Below are 22,174 nucleotides of genomic sequence, written 5' to 3' on the forward strand. Positions count from 1 at the left end.
TGTCTAGTTGTTCTTGCCGGCGGTAGGATTCGAACCCCGAACCACCGGCGTGCGAGGCAAGCATCCTACCGCTTGCGCTACGCAGACCCTCAAATTAGCTTGCGCTACGCAGGCCATCAAATTAGATTATATTATATAATAATATTGACTGTGTTACTCGGCATCTTCTACAATCTTTCTCCATTTTTTCCGATCTCTGCATATGGCTATCCAACCTCTAAGACCAAGATTCCTAATTAGTTCATTAGATCTCATTTTGGATCTTCTTCTTAATCTTCATATCGTTTATCTACGTCTTGATAACTGGGTCTGTCCTTTCTAAACGTCCCATTCGTTCCTTGTTTTTTTCCTTTCAAAGTTTCCCTTATTTCATAGTTCATTAATTTTCTTATTCTTCGGATTGTTTTCTAGGATCTTTAACATTATTTGTCTTTTTGAGATAAGCACAATGTTTCAGCACCTTATATGATTACTAGTCTTTTTGCTTGCTGTAAATTTTTTGTTTTGTGTTTTTTAGTGAGTCACTTATCTTTGAAAACGTTTTACTTTAAAATAAGTTTATTTTGACGTTTTGATTTTCACTGCGGAAATCGTTCTGTATATTCATTTTGTGTATATTCATTTTGCAGATGGCAGCACATATAAAATATCTTACAGTAAGTTAGGCGTAGTAGACACTATCTTACAGTATAAAGCTAATAATACATGGTAAACAGTTTATTGTGTAAACCAATCACAAGATACTGTAGTAATTTTAGTTTTTATGTATTGTCACATGATTGGTGCAATCAAATGACATCGTTCTCTTTTCAAATGTCAGCTAATGTCAAATTACATTACATACACATAAATATAGAAAAAAAGTCTATTTTTTTAATTTGCGACTGCTGCGTGCTGTAAAAATAAAAATCGAATCAGTTGATAGTTAGGTAATTGCGTTGTACGAGTATTACAAGTTTTTTAGATATACAAAAAAGTTCTAGTCAGATGAAAAAAATTCTTCCTAAAATATTAATAACCTGTGAAATATGTCCTTTATAATTATTCCGATTAATAGGAGGATAGCAGTTAGAAGTAAGTATTTTTTTAATGAAACATTGGAAAATATTGTTCAATGTATTATTTAATATAATCGTTATCGTCTCCAACACAAAAATCTCTTTACAGACTCTGAAGCTCTCTCGTGTTGAAAGTTAAAAGAATTTTGCCTATCAAGATGTCCGATCAAAGTGTAAGTGATGATTTTGTGAGAACCGTTGAAAATTTGTTAGTTAAAGGAAAAGTATCTGAAGTTAAATTACTTTTTTCTGCCTCAGAAAATACTGCTAAAATCAGTAGATGTTCCTGTGAACTAATTTCAATTCTTATCAAATATCTAAAAGATGTAGATACAAATTCAGAACTGTTTTTGAATACTAAAATACTTTTAAATGCTATTATAGTGATGTCAAGTGCTGAAGAAACAGTGTTACAAATACTGGAAGAAATAGAAGAGACAGACAGTAATATTAAATTTGAAGTGTTATTAGAGCCTTTATTGCTAGTTCTTGCAAAGATACGAAAGAAAAAGTCCTTATTTCTCGCTTGGGCGTTAAATGCTGTACATAAATATTTGTTGAAGTGCTCAATTCCAGAAACTGCAAATTTACAAGGGAAAGAAAAGATGCTGCTGGATGATAATGATGAAACTAAGACTATTAATGAAATTTATAAGACTGTATTACATTTTTATGAAAAGTTGAATCTTGATTTTTTTGATGACTTTGAATTTTTAGAGGAAACATCCTTTATGCAACTAAAATTCTTAATTCAATTGTTGGGCAGTCCACTAATGTACTTGGATGTTGAAATATTTGATGATTTTAAGAGTAAAGCTAGATTATTATCAGAAAGCATTATTTTTGTGATATTTCAGTTAACTACAGATCCAGTACCTTTGATAGATAACTGTTTCAATGATTCTGATGATGATTTAAGAATTAGTAAAGTAGATTTAGCTTCTTTGTATTATTTGGTATATACTGAAGGAATAAGTGTTTATGGTACCCCAAGAGTCTATCATCCAGTTTACTTTTTTCAAAAAAGCCTCTTTTTAGCAACTACTTTTTTAAAAGTTAATCACGATATTGTTGTAGAAAAGGGACTGAAATTGGCTATGACTTTTCTTGGCTGTTTAAAACATATACAGCTGTCTTATCTTTTATTAGATTCAGATGATCATGAAGAATTTTGTAAAGCATTATCAGATGTTATTGTTTACAATGAAAAGGAATTTTTAAGAAAGTTGGGTTTAAATGTCTATACAGTATATTTATCATGTTTTGAGACAAGAGGATTTTATTTACTAATTTACCATCTAATGTCTACTATTACACATTCAGGATTAAGAGGTTATTCAATTACTTTGTACAAAAATCTTGTTGTGAAAGAATTTCAAACCCAGAAAGATCCCAATGAAATTTCTGTGTATGTAAAAGGTAAAAAACTATTAAGTTTACTTAAAAGGTTCTGTAATTTAAAGAACAATGAAGAAAGTGATTTAGCAGATCTGTCAGATGAAATAATAGCCACCTTGAACTTCTTGAGGTATCTAACAATAAGGGATTCAGAAAATATTACTGGTATTTGGGATTATCTTCCTGTTATAGACAAAACATACTTGCAAGTTTTAAGAAGGGCCATTGAAGGAACCAGAACTAGTTACAAATTTCAAATTATGGAGATTGAACAAGAAAGAGATTTGTCAAAAAAAGCTAATCTGGATATTGTAGTTAAGGGTGAGAGTTTGTCACAATTGAGCAAAACTGAGAAGATACAGAGGTTGAATCAAATCTGGACAGTGTTTGATGTGATTGATAGTATTCTAAGCAGATTACAGCAGTGTATTGATGCAGGAAAAATAGGTTTGAGTGAAAATAAGGAGAAATAGAATTAGGACAACTTTAGGAATAGTTTTTATAGTAAAGATGTATGAGTTATATATAATATGGTATAGTTACAGTGTAAGAATACTGAATCTTATAATGGTCCAAAAGTGAATGTTTCTTAAACTTGTTTAATATCTTAAACATAACTCCTATCAGGATAGTTTTTACTCCTTAAGAAACTTTAACATTTACAGTGGGTGGCCAAATTATTAGGGAAAGTAAGACAATTTCTTAATTTTCTAGTTTAACTGAATTTGTTTAGCAAGTTGTTGGCTTTAAGGCTTGCATCTATTTTTTGTATAAAATAGTGTGGTATTAAGGTCACAAAAACGAGTTCTGTTAGTAAAACCATTTATTTTTTTCGCAAAAAAAGATTGTTACATAAAATCACTCATTTCAATATTTAGTGATGCCACCCTGAATACAAACTTCTGAATTGTGTTTTAATTTTGGGTTATGATGCCATTCTTTAATAAGAGCCTCAATCAACTTCTGCTTCGTTGTAATAACATATTTGGCGATCTCCCGTTTGGTTAACTCCCACATACTCTCTATGGGGTTCATGTCAGGTGAGTTTCCTGACCAGGACAGAACTCCAATATTTTCTTTGGACAGAAATGCAGTTACACTTCTAGCTTTGTGGCATGGTGCAGAATCGTGCATAAAAATGTAATTTTTTTGACCAGGGAACCATTCTTTGAGGTGGGGAAGTAGCTGAGTTTCCAGTATTCGCTTATACTGGTCCTGTCTCATTGTCCCTTCCACAATGTATAAGCGTCCCATACGCTTGGCCGAGATTACAGACCACACCATGACACTAACTGGATGTTTAACCCCACAATGCAATCTGGATTCTACTTACTCGACTCCAGTTTTCAATGATCATACTTCGGTGCTGCTTGGCCCATTGGAATCTTTTTCTCTTCATGGTTTCAGTGAGCCGTGGTTTTTTCATAGGCCGGCGACCTATCAGATTCTCTTCGGCCAGTCTTCATCGGACTGTTCTTCTGGAAACATTAATTCCTTCGGTATTTATCATCGTAGTCAGATGTGACACACTCATTTTACGATTTTTGAGACAAATGTCCCTGATTTTACGGTCAGTACGAGGAGTAGTGATCCTTTTCCTTCCACATTTTCCAACACGACTCGGTTCCAATTTCTTGTGTGAATCAATTTTTATTTTAATTTGATTTACTGCAGACTTTGAAACACCTGCAGTAGTTGCTATTACTGTTTCAGAAAGTGTAGAGTGCAGTAACATCGTTTTTATTTCTCTAATTTTCCCTGGAGACAAGTTGCAATTTTCCCTATACTAAAAAAATAATTTTGATTTTGAACAATGTTTTTAAATAAAGTCGTGTCATTAAAGGCAGCAAAAATGACTAAATAACAAATGTTACTTACCTGTTAAATATATCGGACACAAATCCTAGCAGAAACGCTTTAAAAAAGCTTTAAACAACTTGCAAATATTTTTAAGCCTTACTGCAATAACTGCGATAACGATAAGCCGATGACCAACCGAGATGCAACAGCAATTATTATTTCATACATAAATAGTCTACCAGTGTTGCCGCTTATCAAAAATTTAAATCATACCAGAAGAACTGCCGAATATAATACAGATATGAACACCAATTTTTGTGGTCAAAAAAACCATTTAAAGTAGAAAATACAAAAATATATATAGTGTCCCTAATAATTTGACCACCCACTGTACTTTCTTTATTTTCTCAATTTAATAATTTTAAGATTTGAAAGTTTTCTTCCAAGGTAACAATACTATTCTAAGGATTCACCTGTAGATAAGATTTACCATTATAAATTTGAAATAGAATGTAACCTGACAATTATTTTTATAATAAACTTTATTTCTAAACGGAGCTAGTTTTATTTAAAAAATTGTAAATTTCCTATGGTTTTTTGAATTTTCTAGCAGGCATTGTTAAAATATTGATTTTTAATTTATTCGAGATTAACCCATAGCAGAGAACACATATATGTGATCACGAACGTGATATTATCCATGTTGACCATCTTTGACTCCAAACCAAATTTAGATGCAGAGTTAACAAAGAAAGGAACGAAAGAGAACAAAAAACAAACAAACTGGACTTGGAAAAACTGAAGATTCAGGAATGTAAAGAGAAGTTTGAAGAAGAAGTTGCAAATGAGTTAAGGACGCTGGGACTGCACTCCCTAGAGGGCAAATGGAATAATATCAAAACAGCAGTACTGACACCAGTAGCATCCACAAAAAAACAAGAAAAAGGCGGGAAGAGGATCATAGTTCAATGATGAGTGCAGACAAGCAATAGAGGATAACAGAAAGATATATGGAAATAAAAAAGAGCCTATGAAAATGGACAAATAAAAAAATGGAAGAAAATTTCAAAAACAAATTAGAGGGGCTTACGAATACCTAAAAAAGATAAAAAGTTTGTATAGATCTCAAACAAGTTTATGTAAAGATGAAAGTGGGCAAATAATCAGTGACCAACAGAAAGTCACAGAAACCTCGAAGCATTATTTTCAGACCCTACTTGGTACACAAGTAGACATGGAAGATGCAATGGGTATGAACTACTTAGAAGAGACTGAAGTAGAGAATGGAGTAGAAGCTCCAACCATAAAGGAAGTTCTCGAAGCTATTAATGCCCAGAAAAACAATAAAGCCCCGGGAGTTGACGAAATACCAGCAGAATTGTATAAAGTAGGTGGAGACCACCTAGCAAGTCACATCCACGCACTCATCAAAGACATATGGCAAGAAGAGAAAATACCCAACGACTGGAAGAAAAGTCCAGCGCAAAAACTACCGTGGCATTTCTCTACTATGTACAGCATATAAAGTCCTCACATATATTATATACCAGCGGTTCCAACCACTAGCAGAAAATATTATTGGAGAGTATCAGACGAACTTCTGACGGGGAAGATCGACACTGGATCAAATATTTACGGTCAAACAGATCTTGAATAAAATGAAAAAGACAGTAAAGATTTCATTTCACGTACAAATCATCTATGTATCTGTTTATACGTATTTCGCTTTAATAAAGCTCATCAGAACAGTTATTCATAGGCGTTCTCAACGTGAAAATTAGATCTTTTCTGTCTTTAAGGAAGCAACAATAAAATGACTTCGAAACGGACGCAATAGCGACATCTGATATTAAATCCGTAAAATAGTTTCGAAACACAATTCAGATAACTGCCTTAATCTGAGCCTTCTATAAATTACAAGGCATAGCCAGACGTTGATAAAGATGTTAATAGAGACATGGGGAATCTAAAATTTGCATTCCACGACATGTCTCCTCAACTAAGCAGAAATCGTTAGCGAATTGGTTTCTTGTACTCATACAGAGTAGATCCGAATAAAATGAATCTTGAATAAATCATGGGAACATGACATTGATGTACACAACGTGTTTGTAGATGTCAAACCCGCATACCACACAAGCTAATTAGACTCATTAAAGCCAACTTGGATGAAACTCAGGCATGTATAGATGTGTACGAATACAAAACCACCGGACGAAAACGCAGAGTTAAAAACGCAAACAAAAAGGCTAGGTCTGGAAATTAACACAGAAGAAGCAAAAATAATGATACAGACGAGAAGAAATATAGTCCCACAAAACATTATACATGAAGATGACATTGAAACGGTTGGAAAGTTTACATACCTGGGAGTAGAAATATATGTCGACGAATCAAAAGATGGAGAAATGCGGAAGAGAATAACGCAGGCAAACAGAGGTTATTTTGCCCTCTCCCATATATTTCGGTCTAAAAATGTCCACTGAAATACAAATATTAGAATCTATAAAACCTTAATTCGACCAATAGCATGCTATGGCAGTGAAGCATGGGTCCTGAAAGAAACATCCAAAAGCAAACTCAACTCATTCGAAAGTAAAGTACTGAGGAGAATACTAGGACCTGTGTGAGAGAAAACGGAATCTTCAGAAGTCGAAACAACGTGTTTTATCAACTTTATAAAAATGAACTTGACAAAAACAAAAACCATGTACAACGAGCTAGTGCATGTCCAAGATGTAATAATAAACAACACTGCACTTGAGACAGTTGACGAGTATGTATACCTGGGACAATTAATACATAAATCTGGCTCCTTACTTCCAGAAATCAACAGAAGAATGAAACTAGCTTGGACATCTTTTGGTAGAAATGCAGCTATATTCAAATCGAAAATGCCAATCTACCTGAAGAAAAAGCATTCGATCAGTGTATACTACCAATCATGACATCCGGCTGCGAAACTTGAACACTAAAGAAAGAGATAATATCGAAACTCAAATCACTCAAAGGTCAATGGAGAAATGCATGCTAGCTATAACAAAGAGAGATCGAAAAAGAATAGAATGGATCAGACCGAAAACCAAGGTTAGTGATGTAATCCATAGAATTAAATCTTTAAAATTTCAGTGGGCGAGACATTTAGCGAGAAAAACTGACAATAGGTAGTCCACTAGAATTACACTGTGGTATCCAAGAGGCCTCAAGAGACCAAGAAGACGTCCAAATTTAAGATAGAACTATGACATAAGGACACAAGCTGTACACCATGGCACAGAAAAGCGAATTTTAGACAATCGTGGGCAGATATAAAGAATGAATATGTAAGGGAGGCTACACCATAATCGGTAGAATGATGATCATGATATATATGCTGCTAAAATGCAAACTTTTGCAATTTTATTAAAATTTATATCACGGATATTAACTAACAGCGGTTGTATGTACTTAAGAATGTACGAAAAATTGTTAAAATAAATTATTTTTTTTTACTAAAGACACAGAAGTGTACTTACATTAAAATCTGGTCAGTAAGACCAATTATTTATTGGTCTTACTGACCTTAAACTTAAAATTAGGTGTCTACTCACTAGTATCTTCCCTATTATTTCTAATAACTAGCATTAAATTTAGCATGCATACTCGCACAACACTTTACTCTGCTTTTCACTCACTCATTATACCAGTTTAAAAGGCTTTGTTCTTTTGAGCCTTCTTTCTAGGTTCGTATTGTCGAGGAGCTGGATAGCCTCGACTTTTACATGATGCTGGAGTCGTTGTTCATGGCTCCCTGCAAATTTCTTGATTATCTGATTGACGTCTTGCATCTTGAGGTCCCGATGAAGGTCGTTGTTCCTAACGTACCAAGGCGCATCTACGATGTTCCTCAGTACTTTATTCTGGAATATCTGGATTACTTTGATGTTACTAGGCTTGGCACAGCCCCAGAGTTGGCAGCCATAGGTCCATACTGGTTTCAGTATTTGTTTATAGATTTGGAGTTTATTATTTATGGATATTATTTATAATATTATTATGATATTTATAATGTCTTCCCATTAACTAATACATTTTCTTGTAGCGGATGCCTAGTTCTTCTCTTTTCTTCTTCACGTGAGCTTTCCAGCGAAGTTTCGCATCAAGAGTGATCCCCAAGTACTTTGCTGATGTTGCAATAGGCACTTGGACATCATTTATTCTAATAGGAATATTATTAATTCTCTTATTGGTAAAATTTATATGGACTGATTTATTCTCATTCAGTTTAATTTTCCATTTTTTGGTCCATTCATGGATTTTATTTATTGAATTTTGTAGTTTTTCTGTAGCTTCTTCGACGGTGTCACTTACCGCTAAGACAGCAGTGTCATCTGCGAAGGTAGCTATGGTGTCGTCTTCTAGTTCAGGTATATCACACGTGTATATTAGATATAGGACTGGACCCAATACACTCCCTTGTGGAACACCTGCTTCAATATCCTTGAGATCAGTGTATGCATCTTCTTGTTTAACTCTAAAATGTCTGTTCGCTAGATATGATTGTAATATATTTGAATATTGTTTAGGCATGAATGATTTAAGTTTATGTATCAAACCCTTATGCCAGACTTTATCAAACGCCTGTGCCACATCTAGGAAGGTTGCAGAACAGACTTTTCTTTTCTCTAATGATCTTTCAATTATAGCAGTTATTCTATGCACCTGGTCAATTGTCGAATGCTTATTTCTAAATCCAAATTGATGATCTGGAATTATTTTCTTTTCTTCAATTATTGGTAGGATTCTTAGCAGGAGGAGTTTTTCAAACACCTTGGACATCACAGGTAGGAGTGATATTGGTCTATATGATGTCACCTAATTGGGGGGTTTCCCAGGCTTTGGTATCATGATCACCTCAGCTATCTTCCATAAATCTGGAACATATTGTAGTCTAAAGGCAGCATTTATTAAATTTGTTAATTTTACGATAGCTTTTCTTGGTAGATTTTTTAGCAGTCTTCCGGTAATGAGGTGTTAAAATAAATAAATAAATTTTATCAGTCAATGATTATATAAAAAAACGCAAAATAAAAAAAATAATGAATAAATAATAAGATTAAGCACTTTATTCAATTTTAAAAATATTTAAAATTTAAAAATGCAAAAAACATCATATGAAGCTTCGCGCTAGTCTACTGTACCGCCTACTGTACCACTTTTTTTAATTATTTTAGGCTCCAGTTGCATATGGTCGACGATTAGACTTTTTTCATCAGACACAGCAGGCTCAGAAGAACAAGGAGATAAAAATTATGAGGAAGATATTCGTAATAAGATATTAGAAGCTTCGTTACCTCACGTACCTGAACTAGGATGGTCCAAAGAAGCGATAGCCAGAGGCGCACAAACCTTAGGTTATCCAGGGGTCACACATGGGATGTTTTCTAGAGGAGGCGGAGATCTACTCCACTATTTTCAAACTAGTTCCAATTCTAAGTTAGTTCAATTTTTAAAAAAGGTATACATTATTTTTCTTAGAGTAAGTTATTTTTTCTAATTACGATTTGTTTTAGTATAAAGAGGACATGAAGGAAAATCCCGTTCCACCTGCTGATTTTGCGGAAAGGGCTATTCAAGAACGTTTAAAAATGGTCGGTCCGTATATAGGAAAATGGCCACAGGCACTAGCCATTATGTCATTACCGCCGAACGTACCAAATTCTTTAGCGACCCTATTAACAATGGTCGATGATATTTGTTACTATGCGGGTGATAGATCAGTAGATGTAAGTATGAAATCGTGTCATATAATGCAATAAGTGAGTTAGCCAATAGGTTGTAATTTCTGTAGAAACATATTTTAATATCATCATCATCGTCGTCCCTATAATCCCTTCGGATTGTAGCTTACGCTTTCGAGTAATATCCGACTTTAAGGTGGTAAGATAGTAGACTTTTAATGGCGCTACAACCCTTTGTGGGTCTTGTCTTGTTTTTCCCATTTTCAGTTCTGTCCTTCGGATGCTTTCCTTCTCCACTGCCTGATATTCATGGAAGATCTTCCTCTTCATCATCTATCCACCTTTTACGGCGCCTTCCTCTTGTCCTATTTCCTTGGGGTTTCCATCTCTGGATTACTTGTACAGCTCGTTTATCTGGCCTTCTTTCTAAGTAGCCAAGCCAGTTTAGTCTTTGTGACTTTACAAATCTAACGATATCTGCGCTCTGCATTAATTCATTCAGCTCATTGTTCATTTTTATTCTCCACGAACCATCGCTACAGTGGGTTGGTCCAAATATCTTTCTTAATATTTGGCGCTCAAATGTTCTCAATTGATTTTGATCAGTGGTTGAAAGGGTCCATGTTTCACATCCATAAGCGACCACCATAAGCTTAGATTCACGATTCATTAAGACTTTGTATGCATAAAAGCACTAATTACTGCTAAGAATTGGTGCCTGTATCTATTGTTCTTGACTGACATTGCTGTTATTTATTATTGAGCCTAGATAGGGAAAGGTGTAGGCATATTTGTAGGTATTGTTGTCTACCTTCAGATTCTCATGTCGATTCGACTTTGTGCACTCCATATATTTTGTTTGTTACCAGAGTGGACCAATCGCAGCGAAGATTGTCAATCTGGCCGGCCAATAACAAAGGGTGTTATTAACTACGTTTGTATTGACCTTCCGAAGGAAGATCGGTACGGAGATGCAATCAAGAAACGCATAAAAAGGCAGCGCATCTTCCGATCGGGATCAAGTCGGTCTACACCTTGATAGCCGTCAAGACCTAGTTGGCTGAGTAGCCTTTGTGAGCCTCACCTGTGAAAATTTCATCGAACTAAGAAGATTCCACTTCGAAGAAGGTTCTATAAGCTCTTTAGTGTTTGAATAGATACGAAGAAGCCATAAGAAGTGTAGGAACCGGCGTTGGTTGACTGTTCGATTATCTTTTGTCGAGGTAAAGAAAAATCTGGCATTGGAGTTGTAATTACCTCGCAAAAGCCATCAAACAGCCCGGAGAGAACGCTCACTAGCCAGAGAGACATCGATCCTCGAAACAGAGACAAGACAGATTGCCTTAAAACTATTTCGGATGGTGTCGAACTGATACAGAGTTCCAATAGACCACCGACGGTTAGCAGTAAATAAAAGCTCGGGTGGACTTAGAAGTACTCCATAGTCGGTGGCCGAGCTGAAGCAGCACTTCGTCGCCAAACCATTCGTTAGAAATAAATAAAGGTCCTTACAGGGCTTAGAATTATTTCACGAGAAGTGGCGGTATCGACAGCCCTTCGATATCGAGCGTGATTGCGAGAGTAAATAAAAGGGTTTTGGATATAATAAAAAGATTTGGAACAAAATAACAAACCGGCATCTGAAATAAAACCTTTTGCTGAACCGGCATGAATTACAATAAATCTTTTTCCATCATAACCACCTGGTTTACATACACTTCTGCTGTTGTCATCCTGCCACGACATCATATTTCCCCTAGAAAAAATCCACGTTTCGTCTAAAAATACAAATTTTCGTGGATATGTACTATTTCTATTTTCCATGTATTTACGCAAGAAACACGCTCGTTGTGCTGCGATATGAGTTATTTCAAGATCTTCGATGATAATTATTTTGAAATTTAAAGCCCAAATCTTTTAATGTTATACTCAATAATGTTTTACTTGTAGAGCGGCAGCAACTTTAGCTCATTGATCAACGCTTCACGGGTTACATGTTTCTCTAAACAGTTATTTATTTTAATATATTAAAGGACTTACAATTACTCCGCAATCCAGGCCAGTCGAAGAGTCAACACTCTGCCGGCAGTCCTATACCTCGAGAAGTGTAAACTTGGTTACACGCTGAGGCTTGAGGGGCCGGCGTCTCTGTGAGATTCGAAGCATCTACCTTCGAGACTTTAATCTGTTAATATGATCATGCGAGCCGAAGGCATCAAAAATTTGAAATATATTGAACCAAAGGGAAACAGTACAAAAAGTTCTTTTTGATAAACCAATTAAATATCGATCAACCCTCGTAATGTTCGTTTATTTTTTTCAGCATAATTGGTATTTACGTAGAATAGGCATAGCCGGTGTATATAAAGCTTCGGAGTTGTATATGATTCAAGATAAGTCAGAGGAATTTAAAAACACTTGGGTGTTTCTAAATAAGAGGTTACTTGAAGCAGTCCAACTGCAGGATTTATTGTTAAAGTCAGAAACTGGCACCCAGATGGCGAAGGATACTGTCCAGTCAGTATTTATCACAGTGAGTATAAACAAATAAAAAAATAAATAAAAGAACTAATTTCTCATATATGAATGAGTTATGAGAATCCTTTCCAATTTTAGCAACTTAAATCGTTTGAAAATATATAAGTAGGTAGTTGTAACATGTTATGGTGTTATTCCATCTCATGTCTCGACAGCCCAATTCGATCCGTAGCCTCCCTCAGCAAACCTCTCCATTCGTTACGATATGTAGCCATTATCTTCTACGATCGACTGCCAAGAAGATTTCTAGTGTTCTCGTACATATTATCCTCCCATCGCCTTCTCGGTCTTCCAATAGATCTCTCCCACTGTGGTGTTGTTACCTAGCAAAAAAATAGTATTTCTGTTTTCTTCATCCATCTTTTGGAATAAGATCTCGGAGAATGAGTGAAATTGCGATTTTGCTCAGATCACCAGCGGTAGTGATTTAACGAACCATTTCAATTTGTAGAAATTGTTTTTTCGTCACCAAAAATGTACGTCATCTAAAAAAGGATCCTCGTCTATTAACTAGTGTAGGCTTTATGGACCAGTGTTTTGTAATTATTGTAGATTCGGAGTTTATAGGCTGTGGTCTGTAGTTGTTACTTTTTTTTCGTCTTCAGTTGTGAAAGATATAAAAAACGATGCGAGAACGGATGTAGACGTAAGCTCCTCTCGTTTCTCTGATTTACTGATGACCTTCATCTAGTATCTTCGCTATTTGTAGCCGTTGTGTCCCCATGTGTGTTTAAATTTAGACCATATTATTTACGACTTAAGTTTTTTTGAAGTTCGATGTTTACTAATTTATTACACGGTGACTATTCGGATTGAGTATCGCTGCGTCCCATATTGCAACATATTGGACATTATTTATCAGTAAAATTCAGTACTCTCACCTCTGCCGTTTCCAGTAGCCTTTGCGTTGTGGCTCTCGGTTTTTGTTTCTGAGGCATATTATTGGCCTTACACTGGCTTTATAAATTCTTGACTTAACCCCGGTGTTAATGTGTCGCCATATAGTGTTATTAAGGCATCCTGTCAGTCTATTTACTTGGAGTAGAATTGTCAGTGCGTTGTTCCATCCGAAGGTATTGTTTGTTAGTCCAGAAGTAGATTAAAGAGTTTTAATTTTCTGTTTCAGTTTTGGTCCCCCCAATTTAATAGTGTCTATGACTGTATACTATTATTACTCATTTTATTCAAAGCTTATTCGTTTGCTTTTATAGAGATATTCGGTACGTCTTCTGATCTTGGGTTTATCACCCCTTAAACAAGTATTTGCAAAAGAAACTGTCTTGTTTGGTGGAGAATAGTTCACTATTATAGAACTCTTACAGACAATTTGTATTACTTTTTTTATTTCTCTTTTGTCCTTGAAGAGCTTTCGTTTTTATCGGGGCCTTCTTGCTCTTCATTTGAGATGAGTGAAATTGCTGTTTGTCTTTTACTTAAAATTGAATAAATTAGTTTTAGCATTCATATGAGGTTGCAGTTTTTTTTGTATGCCTAGTATCAGTTCCAATAATAATCATTCATTTTAGGCACGCAATATATTAGGAATCAACTGGAACAAATAGGATAATGACCGAGTGATCATCATGCCGAAAGTATTAGGAGTTAATATTTTTTATCACTTCTCTCGGTAAGATATAAAATTGGAATTGTGATTTTAATAAATAAAAACACTGTTAGTTTATTGAGAAACGTTTTATTTATCACAAATTTGTAAATACAGATTTATAAAACAAGTGAAACACATTATAACGATTTAAAGTACATCTATTTTGGGACTAAACGAAAATTGGAACTAAAACAAAAAACTCTGAGCTACTATAATACTTGTTCTAGCGTGTAAAGATCTTTCATTGCGAAGAGCATTATATGTTACACTTTTGCAATAAATCAAATAATGATTTGTTGCCATTTTGGAAAAGAATGTTTTGGGATATACCGAGAATACAGAGTCTGGAGCGTATAGGTTTATCCAAAATAATTTAATATAGATTTTTTAATAGAGGTTGTTACGTTTTGGGAAGTCTCCCAGACACCTCCGGCGGAGATCCCTGGTTCGAAAATAAATTTCAATTAAATAAAAATTTCTTTCATAAAAATAAACAAGTGGCTTAAAAAGTTTTATTTGTATATCGTTTGGTGGCACACACTCAACCACCATGCAATATTTTGAACTGTGACCAAAAAGGAAATCAATCTTTGACGCATCATCTCATGAACCCATGAAGGGTCGTCCTTTTTGAACAGTATTTGGAGATAGGACCTAATCTTATTGAAGTTATTCCTTCTGCGTTATTACGATTGAGACAACAGGAGTTGTCTGATGTTCGAAAAGCTTGTCTTCAAATTTCTGTACATTCAAAGAATAGAGATTTTTTAAGGTTCCTATGGGTAAACGATGAAAGAAAGGAATTTGTATTTCGACACACTAGGGTTGTTTTTGGAGTCAACTGTGCCCATTTCTTGTAGGTGCTACTATAGAATTTCATTTAATAAAGGCGTTGGAGAGATGTAATGATAATCCGTATTCTAAAAACACAATTGAAAAGCTTATAATTGGGTTCTATGTGGATAATTGTATAACCAGTGTTACCGATGAAAATGAATTAGGAAAGTTTGTATCAGAAGCAACCGCTCTTATGGAGGAAGCTAAGAAAAACTTAAGAGGGTGGAAGGCCTCTGGTAGTACAAAAAGAGTTGTCCCTGTTCTTGGTCTTCTCTAGGACTACTCAAAAGAAATTCTAAAAATAAATAGTGAAACCTTTCAAGGAGTGGTCGGGAAAGGGCGATAAGTAAGGTACTGATGTTTTCTATAGCTCAGAGCATATTTGTTCCTGTTGGTTTTACTTCTATCTCTGTTTCGCAAAACTGTTGCTACACAAACTTTGGCAAAAGCGCTAAGGATCTCCGCAGAAGGTATCTGTAAGACTTCCAGGCTTTCGTTTCCGAATTGTAAGCCGCATAAAATTTCCAATATGCTTAGAATCACAGCACAACTCCACACAACAAGGACACTGGATAAGCGAAACGGGGACGGTGTTACGGTGAGCCCGACCACGAGCGGCGCCACTAGTTTGGCGCAGAACTGTATACTGAGTCATTTAAAAGAGTTGGTTAAACTGAACTAGCAGATAAAGCGATTGCATCATAACCAGAACATGATCATAAACTAACCCCACAAGTGTGGAGAAGAAAAATATCCCACGGTAAATCGTTAATGTAAAGCCGGTAAAAAGGAAAATAATGTTAAAAAAGAAAATGAAAAGTGTATTACTGAGCAATTCTGAAAGTATTCCCAACAAATTAAAACTGGAAGTTTCCCAAAATTGATCAACACCATAAAAATTCCCAGTGAAAGTGATACCTAAACCATCAAGCTTTATTACTGAAGCCAGAAAATGCTGAATTTTTAGGACTTTTGGCAAAAAGGGATGCTAAGACTTAAAGTATCATAGTAACAAGAAAATCTCAAAAAGTAATGATTCAGGTGATGAAATTTGAAATTGCACGAGTAATTTGGGATAAACTACACATTATCGAGCTGACATTGGAAACTTCATTATATTTGTTGCAACAAAAGTTCTTTACCATGAAGTTTAACCACAGAATACACCGTGGTGTATCCTGTGGTTTAACTATAATGAAGATATTGCAGTCAAGGAATACTTACAAAATGGGTACAATGAATTTATCTACGTGTGAAGTCAAGGAACAGTATTCTTTATCACTCTGTGCATGCTAGCCACTTGACGTTATAGCTATTGAAATAGTGATTCGTTACACTTAAAAAAATACTTGATTGACGTTTCAATTTTCTACTCTGATGGAAATCAGATTATTTTTATTTAAAACTGTGGTATTATATATAGATCCAGCCAATGGTGTCCCTCACGACCGGGTTCACTTTGTATTTGAGATTTGGATGTGCAATGGTGCTGACGCTCGGTAAACCCAGAGCGATCAGTCGTAGACCAAACATCGAGAAGCAAATGTAATTGTTTCTACAGTTGGTACAATTGGTGAAATAATTTTTGAATATGGATTTTAAATCGCTAGTAAAACATAAAATTCTAAGCGCACAAAATCGCGAAATAGTAAATGTTTAAATTTTATGAAATTAGAAGCGGAGTGTGGCGAGCCATTAGTTCCTTTGTCAAAAGTACACATACAGCTTGCACAAGCAGTTGATATTAGTCTGGGTACGGTAAACAACATTGTGAAGCAAAGAAAAAATATTGAAAAGGGGGAAATTTCGTCATTTGAGACAAAACATATCCAAAATAAAACTTCGAAAAAATTCAAGTTAGATGATGTTGATTCGAGAATATTTCGAAGAGAAATTCACAATTGGTATTTACAGGAATACAAAAAACAAAACATAGATACATATACTATTCAGGTGGAACCGACCCAGAACATCAATATGGAACTGCTATATTAGTGTCGAACAAAATTGCTCAATCAGTCATAGACTTCATCCCCCTAAATGATAGAGTAGCAATGTTGAAATTACAAACAACTCACAGAAAACTAAATATTATTCAGGTCTATGCTCCAACAAGTGACAAGTCAGACGAAGAAATCGAAAAATTTTATAACAGCATAGATGAAATAATGAGACTGACAAAAAGATGATCATGGGTGACTTTAACGCTAAAATTGGTCGTGGTGCGGAAGGAGACCACATAGGAGCATACGGTCTAGGTACCAGAAATAATAGAGGAGATAGACTTGTACAATTCTGCGTAGAAAACAATCTGTTAATTGCCAATACCTTCTTCAAACAACATCCTAGAAGGCTATACACATGGAAATCACCTGCAGACAGAATTGTTAGAAATCAAATTGACTTCATTTTGCTCAATAACACCTTTAAGAAGTACATACAATCTACGAAAACATACCCTGGAGCTGATATACATAGCGATCACAATCCAGTTATAATGGATTTTAGATTAAAAAGATTTCTCAAAGTCAAAAAGAAAACAGTGACAAAAAAATAGACATCTCACAACTGAAGAACCCTGAACAGAAAAAAGAAATAAGTATCAAGCTTGAGGAAGAAATAAAAACGATCGAAAACTTGGTACAGACAGACATTGAAGTAACATGGACTGCTCTAAAAACAAAAATAACAAAGATACAAGAAGAAGACATCGGTTTCATAAAACACAACAAAAAACAAGAATGGATAACGCAAGAGATCATGGACCTCATGGACGTAAGACGAAAACATAAAACAAGCCCAATAGAATACAAGCGAATCAACAAAATCATTAGAAAAAAGTGCAGGGAGGCGAAAGAAAACTGGATGTCAACAAAATGCCTAGAAATCGAACAACTTCAGGAAAAATACGACACCTTTAATATCCATAAAAAAGTAAAAGAAATGACAGGTAGACACAAAAAGAGACAAGCAACAATATTTAAAAATGATAATAACGAAATAATTATGGGTACAGAAGACAAACTAGAGAGATGGAAAGAATACATACAAACTCTTTTTGGCGACGATAGACCTTGTTCTCCACCATCCACAGACAATCGAATAAATGAAAAAGGCCCAGAAATAACCAAAGAAGAAGTGATTCATGCAGTAAAATCTCAGAAAGATGGAAAAGCCACCGGTCCAGATAATATCAATGTCGAAATACTTAAACTAATTGCAGATAACGAAAGTAAAAGCCTAGATTTAATAACAGCACTATTCAATAAGATATATGACACAGGTAAAATACCAACAGACTGGCTAAAATCAACATTCGTAGTAGCATTACCAAAAAAATCGAATTCCTCACAATGCGATGATTATCGAATATTAAGCTTGATGTCTCATGTCCTTAAAACTTTTCTCAGAATTATCCATACACGAATTTACAAGAAGTGCGAGTTCCAGATGAGTGACACTCAATTCGGATTTCGAAACGGATTGGGAACACGAGAGGCTCTTTTTGCTTTAAATGTGTTAACGCAACGATACAGAAGACATGAATGTAGATGTATATGCATGTTTTATTGACTATCGAAAAGCATTTGACTGCGTTAACCATCAAAAGATGATCGAAATTCTGAGAACAACTGGAGTTGACGAACAAGACTTGCGAATTATCTCAGAACTATACTGGCACCAAACGGCAACAATTGAAATAGAGCACACAACATCCGAAGACATACAAATCCGACGAGGAGTGAGACAGGGTTGTGTCTTATCACCGCTACTCTTTAATTTGTATTCGGAGTCTATATTCAGAGAAGCATTAGACGAGGTCCAAGGCGGAATTAAGATTAACGGAATCAGCATAGACAGCATCAGATATGCTGATGATACCGTCTTAATAGCAAGCAACGCACAAGAACTACAAAATATAATAAATGCGGTAGTTCACCACAGCGAAATGTTCGGTTTACATCTAAACGTTTCCAAAACTAAAACTTTAGTATTTTCAAAGACACCAATAAACGTACAGGTGTATGCCAAGGGTCAAATAATAGAACAGGTAAATTCCATAAAATATTTGGGAACAAATAGTCAGTGTAATCCAAAAAAAGAAATCCTATCAAGAATCGAACAAGCAAGGAAAACATTCATGAGCATTAAAACATTTTTTACAAGATCAGACCTTAGTCTACAGCTTAGAATCCGAATGATCAGATGTTACGTTTTTTCTATCTTACTGTATGGCTGTGAAAGTTGGACAATGGACTCTGAAATAGAAAAAAGAATAGATGCCTTTGAGATGTATATATACAGACGAATGTTGAGGATTCCATGGGTACAAAGAGTTACTAATGTTGAGGTACTTCGTCGCATGTGTAAACAAAAAGAATTACTAAGAATAATCAAAGAGAGGAAAATGCAATACTTGGGTCATGTGCTGAGAGGCGAAAGATATGAATTACTTCAAGTTATACTGGAAGGAAAAGTACAGGGCAAAAGATCAGTAGGAAGACGCCAGAACTCGTGGCTGAAAGACCTGAGGAGATGGTTCGACCGCTCATCCGCAGAGATCTTTCGCGCAGCAGTTTCCAAAACTACAATTGCCATTTGGATCGCCAACCTTCGAAAGGAGACGGCGCAATGAGAAGAAGAAGATTTACAGGAAAAACAGCACCCACTCTCAAACTCTTACATCTAAAATTTAAAGATTTGCGATTTGACGGTGGTAGAGAGAGTTTGCGGGTAATTATACATGATTTGGGTTTTCGATGGCGCAAAATCCAGGGTAATCGAAAGTTACTTATGGAGCTACATAAAATTCGAGATCTAAGAACAATTTTCTTGAGACATATTAAACATTAGCGTGAGGAGGGTCGACATTATCTATATAGATGAAACATACATTCATTCTTCCCATACTAATCAACAAGCTTGGACCGATCACGGTAACAATGGATTACGAAAACCAGTGTAGAAAGGGCAAAGATTACTCATAGTTCATGCTGGATGGGAAAATGGTTTAATACCAAACGCTTTGCTTATTTCTAAGTCAAAAATCAAGTCGGGTGATTTTCATGACGACATGAATTTTACTAATTAGAAGAAATGGCTTGAAACTAAACTGATACCTAATTTACCACCGCGTAGTATTGTTGTTATTGACAATGCACCTTACTACAATGTACAATCAGAGAAAGCTTCTACTTCTGCATCTCGAAAAGATGAAATGAAATGTTGGTTACGAAGCAAAAATATTCACTATTGACAAAATCCTTGAAGCACATGGACACAATACTTGGAAGTCGCCACATTATCATCCGGATCTGAATCCTTGAACTTTTTTAAATCGTAATTACTTTCATTATTCTAAGAAATAAAAGTATAAAATAGTTAATGACACTTTTTTTGCAATAAGTTTGTCTATATTGAAAGAAATTAGTTACGGATTATTTATCGCAATGAACAAACACAGATAAACTTGAATCTACAATTTTAATAATGTAAGTAAAAGCTTTTTTTTTAGCTTAATAATACAATGATGATTTTATTGTGTTAACGCCTCGCCAAATAAAATACCTGCACGGAGTGTACATTCGTTTCCTGACTCGCTTAGGAGTTACACTGTTGCCATTCTCTTTCGCGCATCTCAAATACAAAGTGAATCCGGTCGTGCTGTATATAGTGTCACAAAAATGATTCCCTTTGTTGTTGTTTACAGTTTTGATACGAAATTGACACATAATCTAAAGATCTTTTTGTTTATATATACGTCATTGGATGTATTTGTCATTATTAAGTACATATTTGAGGGTCATTTACTTAATATTTTAGTAAAATGTCATTTAGGTGTCTTGTTTGTGGTTACGGAAGTTCGAAGAGAGAAAGATTATAACTTTTAAGATAAGTCATTTTTAAAATGTATATTGCTTTATTCGCTCCGTGCGTGACCATGGTAGGGGTACCTTGAAACGATGCCAGCGTGCGTAGCGGCGAAATATGACAAAGTTGGACACTATCTTTTTACGCATAAATTTTATCAAAAATGTGTGCAAATACATGTTGCGTATTTAGTTGTGCTAATAGTAGCAAAAATAGTAAGTGTAGTTTTTATAGGTTCCCAAAGATTACATATAAATTAGAGAAAAGAAAAAGATGGATCCGTGCTATTAATATGAAAAAGGAAATATCACATAACCTCATTTTTATGCAATTGAAATAGGAAATATTTAAATAATTTACCTTAAATGATATTTTATAAGGCTTCAAGCTAACTGCAGAGTGCCTGATGACTTTAGCTTTTATATCATAAATTTTACTATTACTGTTTTTAATTATATGCTCTTTCACGTGAAAAACTTGATTTGCCAGTACTAGATTTTTCTCTTTCTTTTCCGTTTATGGTTGAAAAGATATATTATGATGAATTTTGAGAAACCCAGTTTTTAATACTACATTTATTTTGTACATAAACTGAAAAAATATTAATAAAAAGTTAATTATTAATAATTGTCAATTTCGCCTGTATTTAACAATGTCAAACATATGTCATATGTTTAACCTGAAAATTGGTAGGTCCAAAACTGTCGATGAAGGCGGTAGGTGTCGCGTCAGTCACGCACGGAGCGAATAAATATTAAGTTGTATGTTAATATGGCGTTTAGTTTATTTAATAAATAAATTATCATATTGAATACTTAACAATTTCAATTAATTTTTTTGTTTTTTATTAAAATCATTTAAATATACTTTTTTAACTAGTTTTTTTACCGATTTCCTTTTGGCGAAGAAAAATAAACGAGCGTGCACGTCATTGTTGTAGTAAACATACATTTAAGTGAAAGGTCTCTATGACTCCCGATTATATAGCAAGCATAGCCGACTGCTGGATCTATATAATTATACGTCATTGTTTTATTTCCATTGAATAGAGTATTTCAATCAAACAAGTATTAAGAAATCATTTTTGTCCTTGATTGGTAAAAGAATACTATTTCTTGTCGAAATATGGACCTAAATTTATAATACAAACCAGAGAAATAACAGAGACAAACCATTTTTACACACAGTGTCAATCCATACAATATAATTTGTTACTTAATACGTTTAATAATGAGGTCATGTACTGTGCGTGTATGTTACAGTTTTATCATTAATTTCATAATATATGCTTAGTTTTAAGTGTAACCATAATTCCAAGAACTGAGCTAGATCTCACGATTTTATTG

General features: G+C 34.7%; 1 protein-coding gene across 2 annotated transcripts; it reads left to right on the forward strand.

Moving 5' to 3' along the window:
* Window positions 1-776: 776 nt before the first annotated feature.
* LOC140451021 (ubiquinone biosynthesis protein COQ9, mitochondrial-like) lies at window positions 777-14,195 on the forward strand. Of its 2 annotated transcripts, XM_072544729.1 has the most exons (5): window positions 812-1,074; window positions 9,470-9,753; window positions 9,809-10,021; window positions 12,300-12,509; window positions 14,041-14,195. In XM_072544729.1, the coding sequence occupies exons 1-5, from the start codon at window positions 1,029-1,031 to the stop codon at window positions 14,074-14,076; spliced, it is 789 nt and encodes a 262-aa protein (XP_072400830.1). In that variant the 5' UTR covers window positions 812-1,028; the 3' UTR covers window positions 14,077-14,195. The 2 variants fall into 2 exon arrangements, with proteins under 2 accessions (XP_072400829.1, XP_072400830.1); XM_072544728.1 differs by lacking the exons at window positions 9,470-9,753; window positions 9,809-10,021; window positions 12,300-12,509; window positions 14,041-14,195 and adding an exon at window positions 1,168-4,824 and having other exon boundaries at window positions 777-1,074.
* The last annotated feature ends 7,979 nt before the right edge of the window (window positions 14,196-22,174 follow it).

Source organism: Diabrotica undecimpunctata, chromosome 9, assembly GCF_040954645.1.
Source record: "Diabrotica undecimpunctata isolate CICGRU chromosome 9, icDiaUnde3, whole genome shotgun sequence".
In the NCBI taxonomy this organism is placed as follows: Eukaryota; Metazoa; Arthropoda; class Insecta; order Coleoptera; family Chrysomelidae; genus Diabrotica; species Diabrotica undecimpunctata.

Coding starts and splice junctions, on each gene's coding strand:
- LOC140451021 (XM_072544728.1), top strand. CDS start 1,217: ATGTCCGATCAAAGTGTAAGTGATGATTTTGTGAGAACCGTTGAAAAT.